This window comes from Monodon monoceros, unplaced genomic scaffold, assembly GCF_005190385.1.
Source record: "Monodon monoceros isolate NGI ecotype Baffin Bay Population unplaced genomic scaffold, NGI_Narwhal_1 Super_Scaffold_10, whole genome shotgun sequence".
Taxonomy (NCBI): domain Eukaryota; kingdom Metazoa; phylum Chordata; class Mammalia; order Artiodactyla; family Monodontidae; genus Monodon; species Monodon monoceros.
Window position 1 is genome coordinate 17,404,958 of NW_021703766.1, and position 21,680 is coordinate 17,426,637.

The window sequence follows — 21,680 nt, forward strand, 5'->3', positions numbered from 1 at the left end:
AAAGTGCGGACAGGGAGTTTAGTGGAGAACTGACAGAAGCAGGAGAAACCACTAAAAAAGTACAAAAAAAGGAGCTGCAAAAACTTTTTTTCAACTACTTTCAGTAATTATACTGTTGGTGATAATGTTGTAGTAGTAATAATAGTAGCACTATTCTGATATGTAATGTGGGATAAAGCAAATGAGCAATTATGGGATGTTCTAATGTGATCATCTCTGGTGTCCTTAAGATCTGCAATTCTGGATATGGGAAAAAGGAAAACCAGATGTAAGATAGAAGACGTTAAGTAATTACACTGTAGTCTCAAACTTGAAATGGAGTATCAGTGTGAACTCAACCATGTATTTTAGGTTTAAAAAAATATATACGTATATATATACACTTACACATACTTCCTACCTCTGTCCATCAACAAAGGCCTATAAACAATAACTAATCCAATAGCAACAAATGTAGTTAGTGCCCAAATTGAACCTCCATCCCCTCAAAAAAAAAAAAAAAAAAGAAAGTGAGGCTTCTTGGAAAATGTCAGATCTAGAGCAGAAAATACACAAGTTAAGTCCAGAGTATTCTATCATAATGGATAATATGGCAATTCTCAAACACTTTTATATAAAAGTCCTGTCAAAAAGGCTGATAAGTCCACCTGAAGAGCTACCACTGGCTAAAGATAGGACCATTTTTGAGCATCAACAAGGACAAACTACAATGGATATTAAATTTATAATTTCACAATGATTTTTTTAAATTGACTGGTTCCTCCAAAAGTTAAAAATGTTACCATATGATCCAACAATCCCACTCCTAGGTATATACCCAGGAGAAATAAAAACATATATTAGCATAAAAATTTGTTCACAAGTGTTCATAGCAGTATTATTCATAATAGCCAAAAAGTAGAAATAGTCCAAATGTCCATCAACTGATAAGTGGATAAACAAAATGTGGTACATCCATACAATGGAATATTATTCAGCCATAAAAAGAAAACTTTGGAACTACTTGGTTACAACTCTTGACTCCCATTCACTTAAAATATGATACTACTCTACTACATTAAAAAAAAAAAAGATGCGCCATCTTTTTACTTTAAAAAGTGAGTTCTAGGGACTTCCCTGGTTGCACAGTGGATAAGACTCCACACTCCCAATGCAGGGGGCCTGGGTTCAATCCCTGATCAGGGAACTAGATCCCACATGCATGCCACAACTAAGAGTTCGCATGCCACAACTAAGGAGCCCTCATGCCGCAACTAAGGAGCTGGTGAACTGTAACTAAGGAGCCTGCCTGCTGCAACTAAGGAGCCCGCCTGCCGCAACTAAGGAGCCTGGCTGCCACAACTAAGGAGGCTGCCTGCCACAACTAAGACCCGGTGCAACCAAATAAATAAATTTTTTTTTTTTTTTTAAGTGAGGTCTAGGAACCCCCTGGCGATCCAGTGGTTAGGACTCAGCACTATCACTGCTGTGGCGTGGGTTCAGTCCCTGGTTGGGGAACTAAGATCCCACAGACTGCACAGTGTGGCCAAAAAAAAAAAAAAAAGTGAGTTCCAACTCATTTGGGGGGGGATAAGTAATAACACCCCTTGAAATACTTTTAGATGTAAGAAAATGAGAGATTGAGCTAAGCATTTTAGGGAGAAGATTCAAATCAAGTATGGGACAGCAATGAAAAAAAGTAGAGAAGAGAAAAAACATTGGGAAACATAAGCAAGAAAGACCCTTAGAGTTTCTATCATATGTCATACATATTCTTCCCCATGAGATGTTCATGAGAACAGGGTTTCAAGATCAAAGCTAAGAAATGTGACATTCATGAACTAAAAACTATTTTCAGATAAAAGGGAAAGAACAGAGCTTCATGTGCCACTCCTCATTGCTTGCATTACCACCTTAACCATCCCCCCCCCGCCCCCCCCCACCCAGTCCATGGAAAAATGTCTTCCACAAAACCAGTCCCTGGTGCCAAAAAGGTTGGGGACCACTGGTTTAAAACATATTTTAAAAATCCCTTCAACTAACAGTGAAAAACTTGCAACAAAGAAAATCTTAATCCCAGATGGCTTTGCTAATGAATTCTACCAAATATTTAAAGAAGAATCAATGCCAATTCTTTATAAAGTCTTCCAAAAAAATAGAAGAGGTGGGAATACCTCCCAACTCTTTCTATGAGGCCAGTAACATCCTAACACCCAATCCAAAGACATTTCAAGAAAAGAAAACTACAGACCAATATCATGTATAAATATAAGACACGAAAATCCTCATCAAATTATTAGCAAATTGAATCCAGCATGACCAAATAAGATTTATCTCAGAAGTGCAAGGTTGGTTTAATGTCCAAAAATCAATATTGTAATTGATTTACAAATAAATTTGATTTAAAAAATTATTTTTAAATTGACTGATTGATAAATTGATAAGTAAAACCATATAAATAGGCTAAAGGACAGAACCCACATGATCACTGTAATAGACATGGAAAAAACATTTTAACAAATCCAAAACCTTTCTGGGATGAAAACAGAAGGGAACTTCCTCACCTGGATATCAGTTTATCTATTAAAAAAAACCCACAGCTAACATCATACTTAATGGTAAAAGATTGAATGTTTTCCCCCTAAGAACAGGAAAATGACAAGGATGCCTGCTTACGCTACTTCTATTAAAAAATTGTACTGCGGACGTCCCTGGTGGTGCAGTGGATAAGAATTTGCCTGCCAATGCAGGGAAACACGTTCGAGCCCTGGTCTAGGAAGATCCCGCATGCCGCGGAGCAACTAAGCCTGTGTGCCACAACTACTGAGCTTGCGCTCTAGAGCCCACGAGCCACAACTACTGAGGCCTGTGCGCCTCAAGTCTGTGCTCGGCAGTAAGAGAAGCCACTGCAATGAGAAGCACGCGCATCGCAACAGAGAGTAGCTCCCACTCGCTGCAACTAGAGAAAGCCCGTGAGCAGCAACTAAGACCCAATACAGCCAAAGATAAATTGAAAAAAAAATTGTACTGGAGGGAATTCTGTGGCGGTCCACTGGTTAGGACTCAGCACTTTCACTGCTGTGGCCTGGGTTCAATCCCTGGTCGGGGAACTAAGATCCTGCAAGCTGCACAGCACGGTCAAAACGATACATACAGGGCTTCCCTGGTGACGCAGTGGTTGAGAGTCCACCTGCCAATGCAGGGGACACGGGTTTGTGCCCCAGTCTGGGAAGATCCCACATGCCGCGGAGCAGCTGGGCCTGTGAGCCACGGCCGCTGAGCCTGTGCGTCCGGAGCCTGTGCTCCGCAACGGGAGAGGCCACAACAGTGAGAGGCCCGCGTACCGCAAAAAAAAAAAGCTACATAAATAAATATTGTACTGGCGAGTCTGGCCAGAGCAATTAGGCAAGAAAATGAAATAAAAGGCACCTAGAACGGAAAGGAAGTGGTAAAAACTATCTCTTGTTTGCAGATGACATGATCTTGTACATAGAAAGTCCTAAGGAATCTACTAAAAACCTATTAGAATAATAAACAAGTTGAGCAAGATTGTAGGATATAAGATCAAGATATAAAAATCAGTGTATTGATGGAATACACTAGCAATGAACAATCCAAAAAGAAAATTAAGAAAACAATTCATTTACAATAGCATTAAAATGTAATACTACTTAAGAATAAATTTAATGAAAGAAGTATAAAACTTGTATTCTGAAAACTAAAAAACATTGCTGAAAGAAATAAAAGAAAACCTAAATAAATAAAAAGATATCCTGTATCATGGATCGGAAGACAATATTTTTAAGATGGCAATACTCCCTAGATTGATCTACAGAGTCAATGAAATGCCTATCAGAATTTCATCTTTTTTTGTTTGTTTGTTTGCGGAAATTGACAAACTGACCCTAAAATCCATAGGTAAATGCCAGGGATTCTGAATTGCCAAAATAACCTTGAAAAAGAACAAAGTTAGAGGACTCACACTTCTGATTTCAAAACTTACCACTAAACTATAAAATTGAGAGTCCAGAAATAAACCCTCACATTTATGATCAACTGATTTTTGACAAGGATGTCAAGGGACTTCAATGGAGAAAGAAGTCTTTTCAATAAATGGTACTGTGGTAATTGGATTTTCATATGCAAAAGAATAAAGTTTGACCACTACTTCACACCATATACAAAAACTGACTTCATTTGGATAAAAGAATGAAATGTAGAGCTAAAACTATAAAACTTTTAGAAGAGAACATAGGATTAAGTCTTTGTGACATTGGATTAGGGAAAGCCTTCTTAGATATAACACAAAAAATGCAAGCGATATAAGGCTGATAAATTGGACTTCATCAAAATTAAAAACTTCTGTGCTTCAGATGACACTATGAAGAAAGTGAAAAGAGGGACTTCCCTGGTGGTGCAGTGGTTAAGAATCCTCCTGCCAGTGCAGGGGACATGGGTTTGAGCCCTGGTCCGGGAAGATCCCACATGCTGCGGAGCAACTAAGCCCGAGCTCCACAACTGCTGAGCCTGCGCTCTAGAGCCCGTGAGCCACAACTACTGAGTCTACGTGCCACAACTACTGAGTCCACATGCCACAACTACGGAAGCCTGCTCACCTAGAGCCCATGCTCCGCTACAAGAGAAGCCACCGCAATGAGAAGCCCATGCACCGCTCGCCACAACTAGAGAAAGCCCACGCACAGCAACGAAGAGCCAACACAGCCAAAAAAACCATATCTTCACACAAAAAGTTGTACCTGAGTGTTATAGCAGCATTATTCATAACAGTCTAGTCAAAAAAGTGGAAATAACTCAAATGGCCATCAACTGATGAATGTGCTATATCCATACAACGGAATATCATTAAGCCTTGAAAAGGAATGAAGTTGTGACACGTGCTCGAACGTGGATAAACCTTGAAAACATTACACAAAGTGAAAGAAGCCAGACATAAAGGGCTATGTAACATGATTCCACATATATGCAATGTTCAGAATAGGCCAAATCTACAGAGCTAGAAAGTAGATTTGTGGTTGCTTAGGCCTGGGGGAGGGGAAAATGAAGAGTGACTACTAATGGGTAAGGAGTTTCTTTTTGGGGTGATGAAAGTGTCCTAATATTGACTGTAACTCTTTGAACATATTAAAAACCATTAAACTTTATACTTTAAATGGGTGAACTGTATGGTATGTGACTTATATCACAATAAAGCTGCTAAAAAAGTAACAGTGAAGTATACATATGGAAAGAAGAGGAGAAAGCAGTTCTTTTTAAAGTCATTAAACTATTCAACACTTTGTTTCATGACAACCACTTAATATAGTTTAATTTATTCACTTCTTCCAAAAATATTTTCCCTATTTTTAACAAGTTCGAAGTAGATCAGTATAACAGAACACACTACCTCACTATAAGGAATCACTCAGCAGATAATATTTTCCACATAGGATTTTTTAAAACTTGGATGAGAAATGTATACCAAAGATAAATAAATAAAATGTCTTGTTCTTAGCTTCATTGTAGGCTGTATACCTGTAATATTTTTCTACAAATTTGCTGGTTCCTTCCTTTACTCCTCTAGCAGTAACCTGAGCAGATGACATCTAAGAGTAAATGGATGCTCCTTCACATTTCCTTTCATTGCCAGGGAGTCACTACTGGTTCAGATAAAAGACAAGCCTGTGTCTCTCAAGGAAAAGGCAGTTTCTTCTAATCTACCAACCGGTTTAGCCAAGTTAATTACTATAGTTCTCAACCCTGGCTCTACACTAGAATCACCTGGTGCACAGCTTTTAAATATTACTGATGTCTGGCTCCCATCCTCAAACATTCAGATTTAACTGGTCTAGGGTGGGGCCCAGTCAACCTTATTTTACTATAAGTTCTCCAGATGATTCAAATGTGTAGCCACAGTTAAGAAGCACAAAACTAATGGTTTGCCAACTTTTTAGTCTTCAACAAAGGAGGACCCTTTGTTGAGGACACTTCAACACTCTTAAAAACTGAGGGGGCTTCCCTGGTGGCACAGTGGTTAGGAATCCTCCTGCCAATGCAGGAGACACGGGTTCAAGCCCTGGTCTGGGAAGATCCCACATGCCGCGGAGCAACTAAGCCCGTGCACCACAACTACTGAGCCTGTGCTCTAGAGCCCGCGAGTCACAACTACTGAAGCCCGTGCACCTAGAGCCCATGCTCCCAACAAGAGAAGCCACCGCAATGAGAAGCCCTTGCTCCCCAATGAAGAGTAGCCCCTGCTCGCCGCAACTGGAGAGAGCCAACGCTTAGCAACAAAGACCCAACGCAGCCAAAAATAAAAATAAAGTAAATTTACTTTTTTAAAAAAGTGTTTAAAAACTACTGAATACTCCGAAACACCTTTCTTCATATGGACTATATTTATTGATATTTACTATAATGAGAAATTAAAACTGAGAAATTTTTTTTTTTTTGCGGTACGCGGGCCTCTCACTCTTGTGGCCTCTCCCGCTGCGGAGCACAGGCTCCGGACGCACAGGCCCAGCGGCCATGGCTCACGCGCCCAGCCGCTCCGCGGCATGTGGGATCTTCCCGGACCGGGGCACGAACCCGTGTGTCCCCTGCATCGGCAGGCGGACTCTCAACCACTGCGCCACCAGGGAAGCCCTGAGAAATTTTTAAAATATTAATTTATTTAAAAATAAAAAATAAGAAACCGGTTAGATGTTAATATAACTTATTTTTATTAAAATAATATTTTCCCAAACAACAACAAAACATTAAAGTGAAGAGTAGCATTGTTTTAAATTTTCTGCAAATCTCTTTAATATCCAGCTTAATAAAAGAGAGCTGAATTCTTATATGTGCTTCTGCATTCTGCTGCAGTATGCAGTTTAAGTATGTCAAGCCTCACCCAGCTAGGCAGTTGGACAAGGAAGGAGTATTTATAGCCTTTTCAGATAATTGTGGTTATCTTTCTGTCTACCAAACCAAAACTCAACAGCGGATTCTTAAAGGTTAGTTGCAATATAGTATCTGAAAACTTATCAATAAAGTTTTCATATCCTGTTACATTAAAAATCCTTTGGTCTCTCTTGCAGCTTGCATAGATCTTTCTTACCCTTGCATGATTTTGTAGCATCATGTATTGGTCATTTGGAATATATTTTTTCATTGAGTTATGCACATTTTCCAAATGTTAAAAGCATTTTATTATATCAAAAAGTCACATTTGCTAGTATCACCAATGATCTCATCAGACAAGTCTTTAAGTATTGGGAAGCTATCAAACTCACAGAGACAGATACTAGTTTTCCAGAATTCTAATTTTTGTTTGAAAGCTAGAAATTTATAATTGTTAACAAATACCATCAGTGTTTTCCTTAAATGACAAATTCATTTTGGTTATTTTAGGAAAAAAATGTGTGACAAATACCCAAGTCTGACCAGCCACAGTGTGTCAGCCAGTTGTTTTTTCAAGTGAAAAAATGGTGTTGCATGAAAAAACCCGCTGGTTCAGCTTGCAGCTCAACCACACATGCTTTCCTCTGCAGCAACTCTCATACCTCAGTATGAAGCAGAAGTGGACTCTGAGCACTTCCCACTTCATCTCACAGATTATTAACAAGATGAATACTCAAGGGTTGAGATTAAATAAACTAGTAATTTTTACTGCTTCAACAAAGACATTTTGAGGTTAAACTGGTATGTTTTCTCCCTGCAAGTCCATACAGTTTGGTGCCAACTGCCTTGATTCATGCTAAGGTACCAGCAATTTTACCAACCCTCAGTGCAAATGTCAACAATGAAAAAAGCAAACATCTTAGTATTACTGTGAAAATAGTTTTGAACTTACAGACCCCCTGAAGAAGGAATCCCCAGAGATCCATGAAAGTATAATTTGAGAACCACCTCCCTGGGCTGATCCCTGTAGAACCAACATGCCAATTACACATTAGCTATCTCTGGAAGAGTTAAATAAGTTTCAAAACTACTCCACATATGATCCAAGTAAGACAAAGTATGAGGAAAGTGACAGGGTGTATTCTACCATATTCAGTTTGATTGCTAATCCCAAATCAGACATTAAAAAATAGAAAGTCCAGGAGAATTTTTCCTACAGATTTGATTATGAAATATTTGGCAGAGGGAATCTAATTCAAACCAGCTGCTGGACTCTTGCTGCACAGCAGTTGGTTAGAACACACTGCCAAAAGGCCCCCTTAGTGGGGAGGCCAGATGAGCTCATGCAAAGGCGTTTCAGCAGCTTTTGCCCTGTTAAGTCCCATAAGCACAACACCACTCAATTTTCCACATCATAAAGTAGCCACACTTTCTCTGGATCATTTTCTTTTCCAGTCAAAGAAAGATTATAGGAAAAGACTACAAAATTCACATCCTGCAAAATCCACGGCACCTATATCTATTTTTCTACCTATATCCTGTACCTGGCTTTAACCTCAAGAAATGTGTAAAATAAAAATAAAATAAAAATCCTCTTCATTTACCACTTTCATGTTTTTACTTAATTCCTCAACCATGCCGAAATATCAGCTATTAAGTAAACACACACACACACTTTTGGTTTCCAAGAATCTATAAATGTGCAAGCCAATATAAATGGTTAACTCATGTTAATTTATATTACCCTAACAGTGTTCTTTGATTTTTAAAATTTATTTTATTTATTTTTGGCTGTGTTGGATCTTCATTGCTGGGCGCAGGCTTTCTCTAATTGTGGCAAGCAGGGGCTACTCTCCGCTGAGGTGCACAGGCTTCTCATTGCAGTGACTTCTCTTGTTGCGGAGTACGGGTTCTATGTGCGCGGGCTTCAATAGCTGTGGCACGCGGGTTCAGTAGTTGTGGCCCATGGGCTCTAGAGAGCAGGCTCAGTAGTTGTGGCGCACGGGCTTAGTTGGCTGCAGCATGTGGGATCTTCCTGGACAAGGGCTCGAACCCATGTCCCCTGCATTGGCAGGTGGATTCTTAACCACTGCATCACCAGGGAAGCCCTTCTTTGATTTTTTTTTTTAATTTACTTATTTTATTTATTTACTTTTGGCTGCACTGGGTCTTCGTTGCTGCGCGCGGGCTTACTCTAGTTGCAGCGAGTGGTGGCTTCTCTTGTTGTGAAGCACGGGCTCTAGAGCGCAGGCTCAGTAGTTGTGGCACACAGGTTTAGTTGCTCTGCAGCATGTGGGATCTTCGTGGACCAGGGCTCGAACCCATGTCACCTGCACTGGCAGGCGGATTCTTAACCACTGCACCACCAGGGAAGTTCCCTTCTTTGATTTTTGAACTGTAATTAATTCTTAATTTATCAGGGACTATCTACCTTTGCTATTGGATCATCAAAGTCCTTAATCTTTTCCTTCTCTATATGTTTATGCTACCCTGTGTGTGTGTGTATCTCATCCATTCATAAGAACATGTTCCAAAGTATTAGAATTAGTGAAAGTGAACATTCAGCCCTTTCTCATTACTCATATGTATCTCAAACTGCCTCTTTCCTCCACACTAAAGAGACATAAGCACACCACTTTCTGGCTTTGCCTCTGTTTACTGGATACCTTCTGGTCTGGGTTCCTCCTCTGGTCTCTTTCAGTGGCGATACTCTAACCTCTCTAGGAGGCAGAGGATGATTAAGCCCCCTTAATTCTATCAAGAAGTGACTTCAACCAATTCCATTTGGCCAACACAGCCACATGGAAAAACTAAACCTCTCATCTGCCTGTCACCTTTGCTCCTAATCCACCAGTACTTCCTGAGCAAGGAGTGAAGAATCCTTGCTGTTTCATTAATTAATTAAACGTATTAAGAGGGACTTCCCTGGTGGTGCAATGGTTAAGAATTTGCCTGCCAATGCAGGGGACAAGGGTTCGAGCCCTGGTCTGGGAAGATCCCACATGTCGCAGAGCAACTAAACCCAGTGCGCTACAACTACTGAGCCTGCGCTCTAGAGCCCTTGAGCCACAACTACTGAGACCGTGTGCCACAACTACTAAAGCCCGCGTGCCTAGAGCCTGTGCTCCGCAACAAGAGAAGCCACCACAATGAGAAGCCCGTGCACCGAAACGAAGAGTAGCCTCCACTCACTGCAGCTAGAGAAAGCCCACGCGCAGCAACAAAGACCCAATGCAGCCAATAAATAATAAAAACAAAAACAAAAACAAATATATATCTGAATTCCTCACATTTAATATGAAACTTTCACTACTCGTAAAAACTGTTGGTTTAGAGCTAAGTTCTTCTTTTAACAATGTCAAAAAACCAATTATACTTTTTACACAAATTCTTCCTTGACATATTTTCACTTAATAATAAATAATTATTATAATTAAAGAAGCTAACACTTACTTAAGTGCCTACAATGTGTCAGGTACCACTGTAGGCATTTTAAAAGTATTGACTCATTTTAATACTCACACCCCCTCTATCTCATTATGGTCCACTTAACAAATGAAAAGTCTGTGGCACAGAAAGATTAAGTAACAATGCTCCCAATTACCTAATATAAGTAGCTATTAAGAACTCAAACTCAGTTTAAGGATTGGTCTTATTCCCTTCTATTAAATCTTGTTGGCTTTTGGGGTTTGTTTTATTTATAACAGCTTTACTGAGATATAATTCACATACCATATACTTTACCACTTAGTTCAATGGACTTTAGTATAATGAGAGTTTTGCAACCATCAGCACAATCTTAGCACATTTTCATTACCCTAAAAAGAATCCCTATACCCACTAGCAGTCACTCCCTATTTCTCCCAACTCCCTCCCAGCCCCCCCCCCCCCCCGCCAAAAAAAACCCTAGCAACAACTAATCTACTTTCTGTCTGTATAGATTTGCCTATTCTGGACATTTCATATAAATGGAATCATACAATATGTGGTCTTTTGCATCTGGCTCCTTTCACTTAATATAATGTTTTCAAGGTTCATCCATGCTGCAGTGTGTATCAGAACATTTTTTATTTTTTTGCTGAATAATATTCCATTGTATGGGCTTCCCTGGTGGTGCAGTGGTTGAAAGTCTGCCTGCCGATGCAGGGGAGACGGGTTCGTGCCCCGGTCCGGGAAGATCCCACATGCCGTGGAGCGGCTGGGCCTGTGAGCCATGGCCGCTGAGCCTGCGGGTCCGGAGCCTGTGCTCCACAACGGGAGAGGCCACAACAGTGAGAGGCCCGTGTACCGCAAAAAAAAAAAAAAAAAAATTCCATTGTATGGATATGCCACATTTTGTTTATCTGTTCATCAGCTGATGGACACTTGGATTGTTTCCACTGTTTAGGTGTCATGAATGATGCTGTTATGAACTTTCATGAATAAATTTTTGTGTGGACATTTTTCATTTCTCTTGGATATACAACCTAGGAGTGGAATTGCTGGGTCATACAGTGACTATGTTTATCCTTTTTGGGAACTTTCAGATTTTTCCACATCAACTGCACCATTTTACACTCCCACCAGTAGTGTATGAGGTTCTATTTTCTCCTACATCCTAGTCTACTCTTGCATACTATCTTTTTAATTATAGCCATCCTAGTGGGTGGGAAGTGATAGTTCATTGTGGTTTCAATTTCCAAGTCCCTGATGGCTAATTATGCCGGGCACCTTTTCATGTGCTTATCGGCCATTTGCATATCTTCTTTGAACAAACGTCTACTCAGATCCTTTTCCCATTTTTTAATTGGGTAATTTATCTTTTTATTATTGAGTTGTAAGAGTTCTTTATATTTTCTAGATACAAGTCCCAGATTAGATATATGTTTGCAAATATTTTCTCCCATTCTACGGGTTTTTTCACTTTCTTAATGGTGACATATGAAGCAAAAAAGTTTTTAACTTTGATTAAGTCCAATTTATTTATTTATTCTCTTGTTGCTTGTGCTTTGGTGTTGTATCTAAGAAGGCTCTGCCTAAGCCAAGACCATTAAGATCTACTCCTGTATTTTTTTTCTAAGAGTTTTAAATCTTATTTATATCTTTTCCTTAGTTGCAAATTAATACCACACTGAGAGTACCCACACAACCACCCCATTTCCTTGTTTAGTCCCAAAGTACCTTGGTGGTCTAGGTCCAGTCTAGTCAATGTCCAGAAATTATTTGTTTATGAGACTGAAATTTCTATATTGAACAAAGGCTTATCTAGGGGATGTCATAGGTTTCTGCTCCATCCCTCCAGTAACACCCAGTAAAGGAAATGTCTAAGGATATAGCTACCCTCCTTGCATTCTATGATCATAACTAGAGCATAAGCCTCCATAATAGTTAAGCTTAAGAGATCTGGACAGTCATATTCATAAGCTCTAACTCTTTAGAAAATATAAATTTAATTGCTCTAATTATATCTACTGAGACATGTCTACATGTTTTGTTACAATTCCTGTCATGCTCCCAATATAACTAAAACAGAAACTGTAAATTAAGTAACAGAATTTATTTCAATTAAGATTTATTGAAGGCCTACTATACACGAAGCATTATGGGAAATGCTGAGCTAAGTCATAGTTCTTGACCTCAAGGAGGTTATAATTTAGTGAGAATTTTAAAAATAAATAAAACCAGAGAAACTGATGGTTAAATTCAGTCTTTCTGAAGGACCATTATGTCCTGAAGGAATTAATGAGGGCACACTTCCCTAACTCTGAGGCTCAATAAATCCTTTATCTCTATTCTGTGATCTAAGGGCTCCAGCTCTAAATTACACAGAAACTCCTGAAAAGCTATGTGGAAATTATATTTTTATAAAAAGAGTGATATATGTAAGGGAACTTGGCAAATTGAAGGAAATCCTACATAACATAGAAACCTTCCTGGAATAGAAGAATACTCTGCCTCACGTGACTCTCTGTCTGCTGAAAGCAGGAGCCCCCATACTGTTGCCTGTGGGACATACCAGATGGTTCCACCATTTAGTCTTTCTGACTACCAAGTATTTTCTCTGGGGCTCCCTTTTTTTTTTTTTTTTTTTGCGGTACGCGGGCCTCTCACTGTTGTGGCCTCTCGCGCAGGCTCAGTGGCCATGGCTCACGGGCCCAGCCGCTCCGCGGCATGTGGGATCTTCCCGGACCGGGGCTCGAACCCGTGTCCCCTGCATCAGCAGGCGGACTCTAAACCACTGCGCCACCAGGGAAGCCCAAAACCTGATTCTTTTTTAAGCCCAAATAACACCGAACGTGAACATGTTTTCTAGTTTCACACTAGATAACTACTTTCTAGTAATTTCTTAAGACATCTTGGTCCCCAAATCTACATTTCTCTATTCTTTTCCCTTCCAGCTCCCCACATTGGACATGCTAGAAACATCCTGTTGCTTCAGGTCAAATAAATGTTTATTTGATGGAATCAAAATTATGTACTCTTATACTAGAAAGAGAAGTTGAAGAACGTTTTGGCTGAGTTGTGTGGTTTATCCACGGTATCACAGTCTTGTTTAAATGATTTCATCACTCAGTCAAAATGCTGCCACTATTTCAGTGGTTTTCTAGTCACAGTCAATAAAGTAAAGGAAAAAAACCCCACTATTTACTTATCTTCATGACTAAGCAAGTCTTGAAAAGAGCAGTTAGGAAGCTGCTTCAACATCTTAAAAAATATACACAAAAATACTAGTGACAGAAACCATTTATTTTGAGCTAGGAGCTGCAAAATAATCAATAAGGTTGTGAAAGAAAAGTTTTTGTCTAAATCAACTACATCAGCTACTTAAATGTTATTTTAGCCACCTAAAAGATAATAGAATTCATTTTTAAATTCTTTAGTAGATTTACAGGAGGATAGACATTTTATTTTTTTGTCTTTAGTCTTACCTTGTGGCAACAAGAGGGTAGCTATGACACGGTGATGCCCAGGCATCCCTTGTCCACGGCATACAGTCATAAAGCAGCAAATCCTTCTCAGTCACAGCCATGAGGACAGGTCTCCACTGTTGTCTTCCACCATCTAGTTTTGCCTGTTACATTGGTGAAATCCAGAAAGTAGAGCTAACTATAATGATCTGTAACTGTAAAAGTTCCTTCAGTGACGGCCTAAGATAGTGGGTCTCTATTCTGTTTCCCCTTCCTAACAGATGTGAGGAAAAGGAAACATCCCATCAGGTTCCTTCCCACTGGCAGGGATTCTCCACTGGGAGGTGTGAGGTGGATTGTGTAGTTTGAGAAAGCTCTCCCTGAGTGAGTTACAGACATTTTCTAATGATATGACACAGTTTTATCCCTATTCCACAATAACTAATTATCACCAATTCTAATTAAATACATAGTACTCTGCTCAAAATGATAATAGTTTTAATATGTCTGATGTGGGAGTAACATCTTCTAAGTACAGGATAGAAACTATTACCAAATGAGTCTGTATAATATAAACATCATTGTTTTTCAAATATTTTTGATCAAGACCTACATTTTACATTGCAACTCAACACATACATATAAATACTGAATTTAAAAATTTCCAAAACAACACAATTCCTATACTTCGTGCAACGTACTCTGCTAATTTCTATTTTATCTTTTTAAAACGCCAATATGGCCAATTATGCTGTATTTTGGAAAATGTTGATATAAACTATTTTCAAAGAATTCCCCATTATAGTTCAGGAAGTTTATGTTTCAGTTTCAAGTGTACCATTGCATTTAATTGCATAAAACTCAGTTATCTCTATGATGGTTTAAAAATGTAGGAAAACAACCACTACATATTGTCAAGGATCCAAGACTAAAAAACAAAAGACTATGTTCAAGAAAAGCCCTGGTATCATCAAAATGTTTGCCTTCATAAGATGAGACCTTTGAGCAGGGAATGCTTAACAACAGAGTATTTTAACCCTCATCTTTTCTGCTCACTATCACTGATGGCTTCAAGGTGAATTTAAATTGATGAATTACTTGTCTCTTACTTGTCTTCAGATCTGCTTTTTATTTTCTCTTCCTTAATGACTTCTGAAGGTAATATGAACATGTCAGAGCCCCTTAAGAATACCATCTATAATCTGAAAAGTGACCTGAGTGGTTCGGTTCTGTGCTATAACATCTACCACTGGGATGCTTTTCTCCTAGCTAGAGCCATGAGCTGATTCCAGGAAGGGGAAATGAATTCCCACCAGTGAAGTTACCCATGTTCGACCCTGTGCTGAAAGCACAAAATACATGACCCAACCCTGAGTATTCAAGCAAAGTATGGTAGAAATAATTAATACTTTCCTTACCAGTGAACCCAAGTTTTCTAAGACTCTATATTCGTCTGAAGTAATGTCTGGAGGGAGAGTATCAGCTGTAAAGAGGTTCTCTTGGATTCTTAAATTTTGGGGTCATAGATACCCCGAAGGGATTTCTAGTTTATGTGCACTACTAAGTCTTTGCCTCCGAGATTGTTATGGATAATATTTCATAGGGAAAATAATGTAAAAATGTATCTTCCCGAAGGGATAAAATGACTATCTGATTTTTTTAATTAATTTTTTTGCTAAGTTATAAGAGAGATTTTGAACACTAGATCAGAGTATATGCATTTAGAAAACCTAAATTAAATGTATTTCTTCCCAAAGAAGAGAAAGGAAAACTGCTAATGCCAATACAAGCAATATGCAATTTCAAGACAGAGAACTTTTCTTTCAATTAACAATTTTTAAAAAGTGTTTATTCTTGGGACTTCCCTGGTGGTACAGTGGTTAAGACTCCATGCTCCCAATGCAGGGGGCCTGGGTTCAATCTCTGGTCAGGGAGCCAGATCCCACATGCATGCCACAACTAAGGAGCCCGTCTGCCGCAACTGACAGGGCACAACCAAATAAATTATTAAAAAAAAAAAAAAGTTGTTAATTCTTTAGCTCTTTTGAGTCCTTAGTTTTTGGAGAATATCTTTTCCCTCTTCTACTTACCATTGGAGAAAAATGAAACCTCAGTTTAAGTCATTCTGTTTGCCTATTTGCCTTAACTTATAAGGATACTGTTTGCTTTCACTGGAATCAAAATGCTGCCTGCTATATGTAGTATGTGTTTTTGGTTGTGGTATCAGTACAAGCAGCCTTGGGACTCCACTACTGAGGTGTTTTTTTCCCCCACTATCGAGTTTTTGGCCAGAGAAAAAAGGGATACTAAAGTTAGGGTGCTACTTTGCTTGTGTTTCAATACCCACACATGCATACACCTGGCCAAACAATAGCCTTCTCCAAATTTTATTTTCTAATAACTAGAGTTGAATAGCACTAAAGATGAAAAATTAATAATAGTTATTATTCATTCCCTAAATCTCTTCATCCCACAAATCTTTTTAAGAGGTGATGTACTTCTGCTACTTATGTATTTTATTATTACAATAGAAAACATAGAGCAAAAAATAAATTGTTCCACTGATCCTGATTTAATGTATATGTTCCAAATTTGAGTCTTTACACAGTTTGAGGATAACCAGGGACAAGGTAGGAACTGTGACAACAAAGCTTTCTTTGGCTGTCTTGGCTTTTCTACCAACACTCAAATGCTTAAAAATACTTATTTCGTAGGTAACGTATGTCCCCTCATTTGGTGGACTTAAAGAAGATTCCATCTTAAGAATATAACCAACTAAAAGGTAAACTATCAGTCACATAAAAATCAGTATCAATAAAGATAGATGTGCCTTGCTCAGAACAGATTATCTATTGGTTACCAAACATCTGTAGCATAGGTTTTCCCTATTTTAAGCAAATTCAATTTATGACAATGTGAAATAACAAACAGATAAGTTAAGGAGAGATCATTTAAAGTTAAATAAATGATAACTATCTTTTCTTTACAACTGAAACAGTTTCATTCATATGCAAGCTTTTCAGGAAACACATCTATTGCTAAAATAAATGTTTACCTATTTTAAAAAGATTACATGATCTAAAATTATCCTGACCATTTTCATACTCATAGAATTAAACAATCTTACCGTTAAAAAAGGCAACTCTTATCAGATACATAAGTTCATTATAATACCTCTGAGAAATGGTATCCAGTCTTGCTTGAACAACTTATTCTAAGTGTATTTGATTTGGGTAACCTAAACAACTACTTGGAAAAAGTAACAATCATGAATAGTTTAGAAACAGCACTTTGGATTAGTTCCGTGATACTATTTTTAAAGAATTTGAAACTTTTCGACTTGGTATTATTTTCCAACCCTGAGCTTGTGTTCTTGGACAGTATTTTATAATTAATGACTTGTTTGCTTGCTTTTTGCATGTATATATGTAGACAAAGGAAAAAAATTAGTGAACATCTACTATTTACAAAGCATTAGGCTAAGTTCTCTGCGGACTAAAGATTTGGGAAAAATGTGCTCCTATCTTCCAAGAGCTCACAACTGAGTGGAGGAAACACACACATAAATACAGTCCATAAAGGGCAGACTGTGATGAATTTGTGGCTTTATTTTTCTCCTTTCTACTTGTCTGTATGTAGCATAAACCAAATTAAGTTCACTTTAAAGGTCTGGCAACTCTCATACGTTGCTGGTGGGAATTTAAATTAGTTTGATCTTGATGGAAGGCAAATTTGGCAATATTTATCAAAATTACAAATGCATATACCTTTTGTGGTAGTTTAAAAAGATGTCCACAAATTCTTTACCATTCTTCCCTTTAAGAGCTGGAGCCCTGGGGTATAGACTGGACTTAGTAACTCACTTCTAATGAAAAGAATAGAGAAGAGACTAGGTCATAAAAGGTATTGTGGCTTCCATCTTGTTCTCTCTGTCAGATCACTTGCTCTGACAAAAACCCACAGCCATGTCTCGAGGACACTCAGCCAATCTTGTGGAAAGACCTGCGTAGCAAGGAACTGAGGACTTCTGCCAACAAGCAGTAAGAAACTGAGACCTCCTGCCAACAGCTATATAAATGAATCATGTTGGAAGTGGACCTGCCAACCCAGTCAAGCCCTCAGATGACTGCCACCCTTGCTGACAGCTTGACTGCAACTTCATGAAGCGTCCCAGGCCAGAACCAGGAAGCTAAGCTGCTACCAGATTCCTGATCCTTAGAAACTGTGGGAGGTAAATGTTATTTCAAAGTCACTAACTCTTGGGGGTGATTTGTTTTATAGAGATAGATTACTAATATACCCTTTGAACCTGTGCTTCTGGGATTTATCCTACAGGTATAGAAATATCTCCTGTTCTATGAACTCTAACGATCAAAGCTCAGGAAATGATGTAAAACTTTGGATAAATCCCTTTCTAACCAAAGTTTTACTGCTCACTACTAGAAACTTAAGAACCAAATACATTCAGATAATGTGTGTTCCCTTGTTATCTGATCTATCTGAACTCAGGAACCAAAGAGTTTGGAAAGCACATGTGTGAAAGGACAAACTACAAGGTTATTCATTATAGCATTCTTTGTAATGGCAAAAGATTATGACAACAAAACTGGGGGGAGTGCTTATTTAACTACAGCTACACAATGGAAAACTATATAGTTGTAAAAAAGAATGCTCTCTGTGCTTTGATATGGAAAGATCTCCAGGATTTATTGCCTAATGAAAGAAACAAGCAAGGTATAAAGTACTGTGCATAATATGCCATCTTCTTTTATAAAAGAGAAGAAGAAGAATATATATTCATAATTGCTTTTATTTGCATAAAGAAACTCTCAAAAGACTCAGTAGAAAGGAATGAAAGTGATTACCTCCCTGGGCGCAAAGGGGTAGGAATTAGGCGGATGAGGGAGCAGAAGGAAAGTAAGACATCACCTATTAATTTTTATTCTGACCTTGGAACTATGTGAATGTATTACCTTTTTAAAATCATGAAGATTTCTAACATTGCTGAAAGCACAGAACAATTACCACTCAATCGAGGTTTTCAACCAGCATATAAAAATATAGAAACAATGATAAACACAACTGAAAGACTAAAACTTTCAAAGTTGTAAATACTTATACCATGATTTTCATTAGTTTCTTCTGCTTAGTTATTCTAATTATGACTCCTAGAAATCATCACAGTACGAATTCTGTGTTATAATTTATTAGAAACATTATTTGGAATGTTCGTAAAATTTCACGGCTGAAAAAAAACTAAATCAGTGGAGTCCAAAATCCACTACACAATCACCTAGGGAGCCAAATGAGATTTCCAGGCCCCACCATCGGTCTACCAAATGTGAACTCTTGATGGGGAACATGGGGAGCCAGACCTGGGAAACTGTATTTAAAACAAAACAACAACGCAAAAGAACAAAACCTGTCTGGGCTGATACTGATGCAATAATCCCTGCCCCCTTGCACACACGAAGAAACTAGGATGCAAAGATATGAAGGCACTTTTAAAAAGATCTAAAACCAGTGAAAAACAGAGCTAGCACTTGAACACTCATCTCTGAATCCCTATTCTGTCTTCTGTTTTCAACTCCCTCTGGCCCAGCTGACAGTGAAGGACCAGAAAGAAAAAGGATGTATTGTAACATCATGTATAACTTTTAGTCTCCCTTTTGCCAAATTTGGATCTAAATAACTTGGATTATATCCTTCCTTCCCCTTCACCCAACATCTACTTAGGTCTTCTTGTTTCTCTTCTTTTCATTTTTCAGTTGTAGAAGACAACTATACATGTGTTTAATGGCTTGTAAAGTATTTTGTATATTTTATAATTTTCCCAGACCAGGGGAGTAAGCCTGTTGTCCCTGAAACTCTGTCAATAGACTAGAACAGGAATTGGGAAACTATGACTTGTGGGCCACATACAGCCCACTATCTCTTTTCGTAAATAAAGTTTTATTGAAACACAGTCACATCTATTCATGTTCATATTGTCTATGACTGTTTTCGTGCTATAATGGCAGAGTCAAGTAGTTGTAGCACTAATAGCCCTTTGCAGAAGAAGTTTGCGGATCCTATTCTAAAACCGTGAAAATTATCTTTAGTCATTAAGGATACAGATGTTACTAAGAACCCCTTTTTAGTTATGTTATGATGATGATGATCACGACAGTCAATTCTTCTGGTAGAGGTGATAATTAGCAACAAACAACTAAACACTAGGGGAGGAGAAACAAAAGACTAACAAAAGATCTGCAAGCTAGACATCCAGGGCCTGACTGCATGATAAACATTACAGACATACGAAATGGGGGAAGCATCCTGGCTCTGAGTAGTGACCCGGTGAGACCCTGCCCTGCCTCCCAGCCTACCTGTTCTGCCAGCCAGGCAATGTGCTTAACCTCCTTGCTGCCTCCTGCTGTACTGGTTGCACCAAGCATGGCATTGAGTTCAGCCAACACCTGTGGGAGGAGAGCCATTATGTTGGTGTGGATAGCTACGAACCAGGAGTGCGCTGTGGCTGTATCCTTGCAACGTAGGATCAACGTGTTCCTGCTATCAGGAGAATGTAGCTCTATCAATCTGTGTGGAAAAAGAAAAAAAAAAGTGAGCTAGATCAGAAGCCATCAAACCTGCCATGGTTTAACATACTTAACTGGAAATCTACTTTTACATTCCAGAATATAAATACTTTCTCTTAATTCCTTAGGGTCCAATTCCAGAGAGATCCACATGTGGAAAGATCATCATCGGAAAGACTAACTGCTGGGTCTGTTGTTTCAGTATTAATGTAATGATCTAAGATAAGGGAACCTACTGCAGAGTACTGTAGTAGAACACTGCACTTTGCCTTAATTTCCATGTCAAAGAAATAGAAAGCGTGCTTGTTGAATCTCATAGGCACATTGTAAAGAAAGAACTAATATTTTTTTAAATACTTAGAAAACTCTGGTATACAGTATTGCAAGATATATAGAACCTACTGCCAAACAGTGAACTGAAATTTCCACTGTGTGAAATAAAGAAAATAGCTGAAGAATGACTCTTTACGAAAATTTGTAATTGTTTTTGAGGGTCTGGGTAACATTATATGATTAAATCATCCGCTGAATCATGGTAGAAGAATAGTTAAGAGATCTTCAACTCTATGACTATTATTTGTTAATACTCAACTGTGAACAATCTATACTTCAAAAGTAACCTTTAGGAATTACATAAATTTTTTTAAAAGTATACTCAACAAATTCCTCATAAAGCAATTTGTTGGGTACTATTTTGTGTTTTGATCAAAGTTTTTGCCAAGATGAATTTTAAAAATCATTCAATAAATGACTAACATATATACACTGCTGTGTTCTAACAGTGAACATACATATCTTTTAAAATGGAAAAATAATGTGGTAGGCTGGAAATTGACAAACTGCCACTGACCAAGGAGAGATCTTTTTATTCTTTCATCTTTCTGAAGATAGTTTTTGGTTCCTTGCAGCACTGTCACTAGATCCCACATCACCTGTCAAAGATGACCAGTTTACATGTACACTAGGCATTTCTGCCTTGAAGCTTGCATCCCTCTCTTTTGTCCTGTTTAGAAATTCCTTTACAATTCCAAATATTTTAATTTGCCATACTTAATATGGCAAATATTCGTTCTCATTTGAACTCTGGTCAGTCCACCCTTTCTTTTTTTTTTACGCGGCCCTCTCACTGTTGCGGCCTCTCCCATCGCGGAGCGCTGTGCTCCAGATGCGCAGGCTCAGCGGCCATGGCTCACTGGCCTAGCCGCTCCGCGGCATGTGGGATCTTCCCGGACCGGCTCACGAACCTGTGTCTCCTGCATTGGCAGGCGGACTCTCAACCACTGCGCCACCAGGGAAGCCCCACCCTTTCTTAAATAAACATTTATTGAGAACCTACTGTATGCCAGATACTATGCTT

At 38.6% G+C, this 21,680-nt stretch overlaps 1 protein-coding gene across 1 annotated transcript in view; it reads right to left on the reverse strand.

Annotated features, from left to right (window-relative positions):
- Positions 1-21,680, reverse strand: part of SNTB2 (syntrophin beta 2) — a 97,496-nt gene that overhangs the window by 20,940 nt on the left and 54,876 nt on the right. The window contains exons 3-4 of the mRNA XM_029213518.1: positions 20,114-20,324; positions 13,767-13,909 (exon numbers count right to left, since the gene is read on the reverse strand). Coding sequence (XP_029069351.1) covers positions 13,767-13,909; positions 20,114-20,324 — 354 coding nt within the window. The remainder of the gene's footprint in view (positions 1-13,766; positions 13,910-20,113; positions 20,325-21,680) is intronic.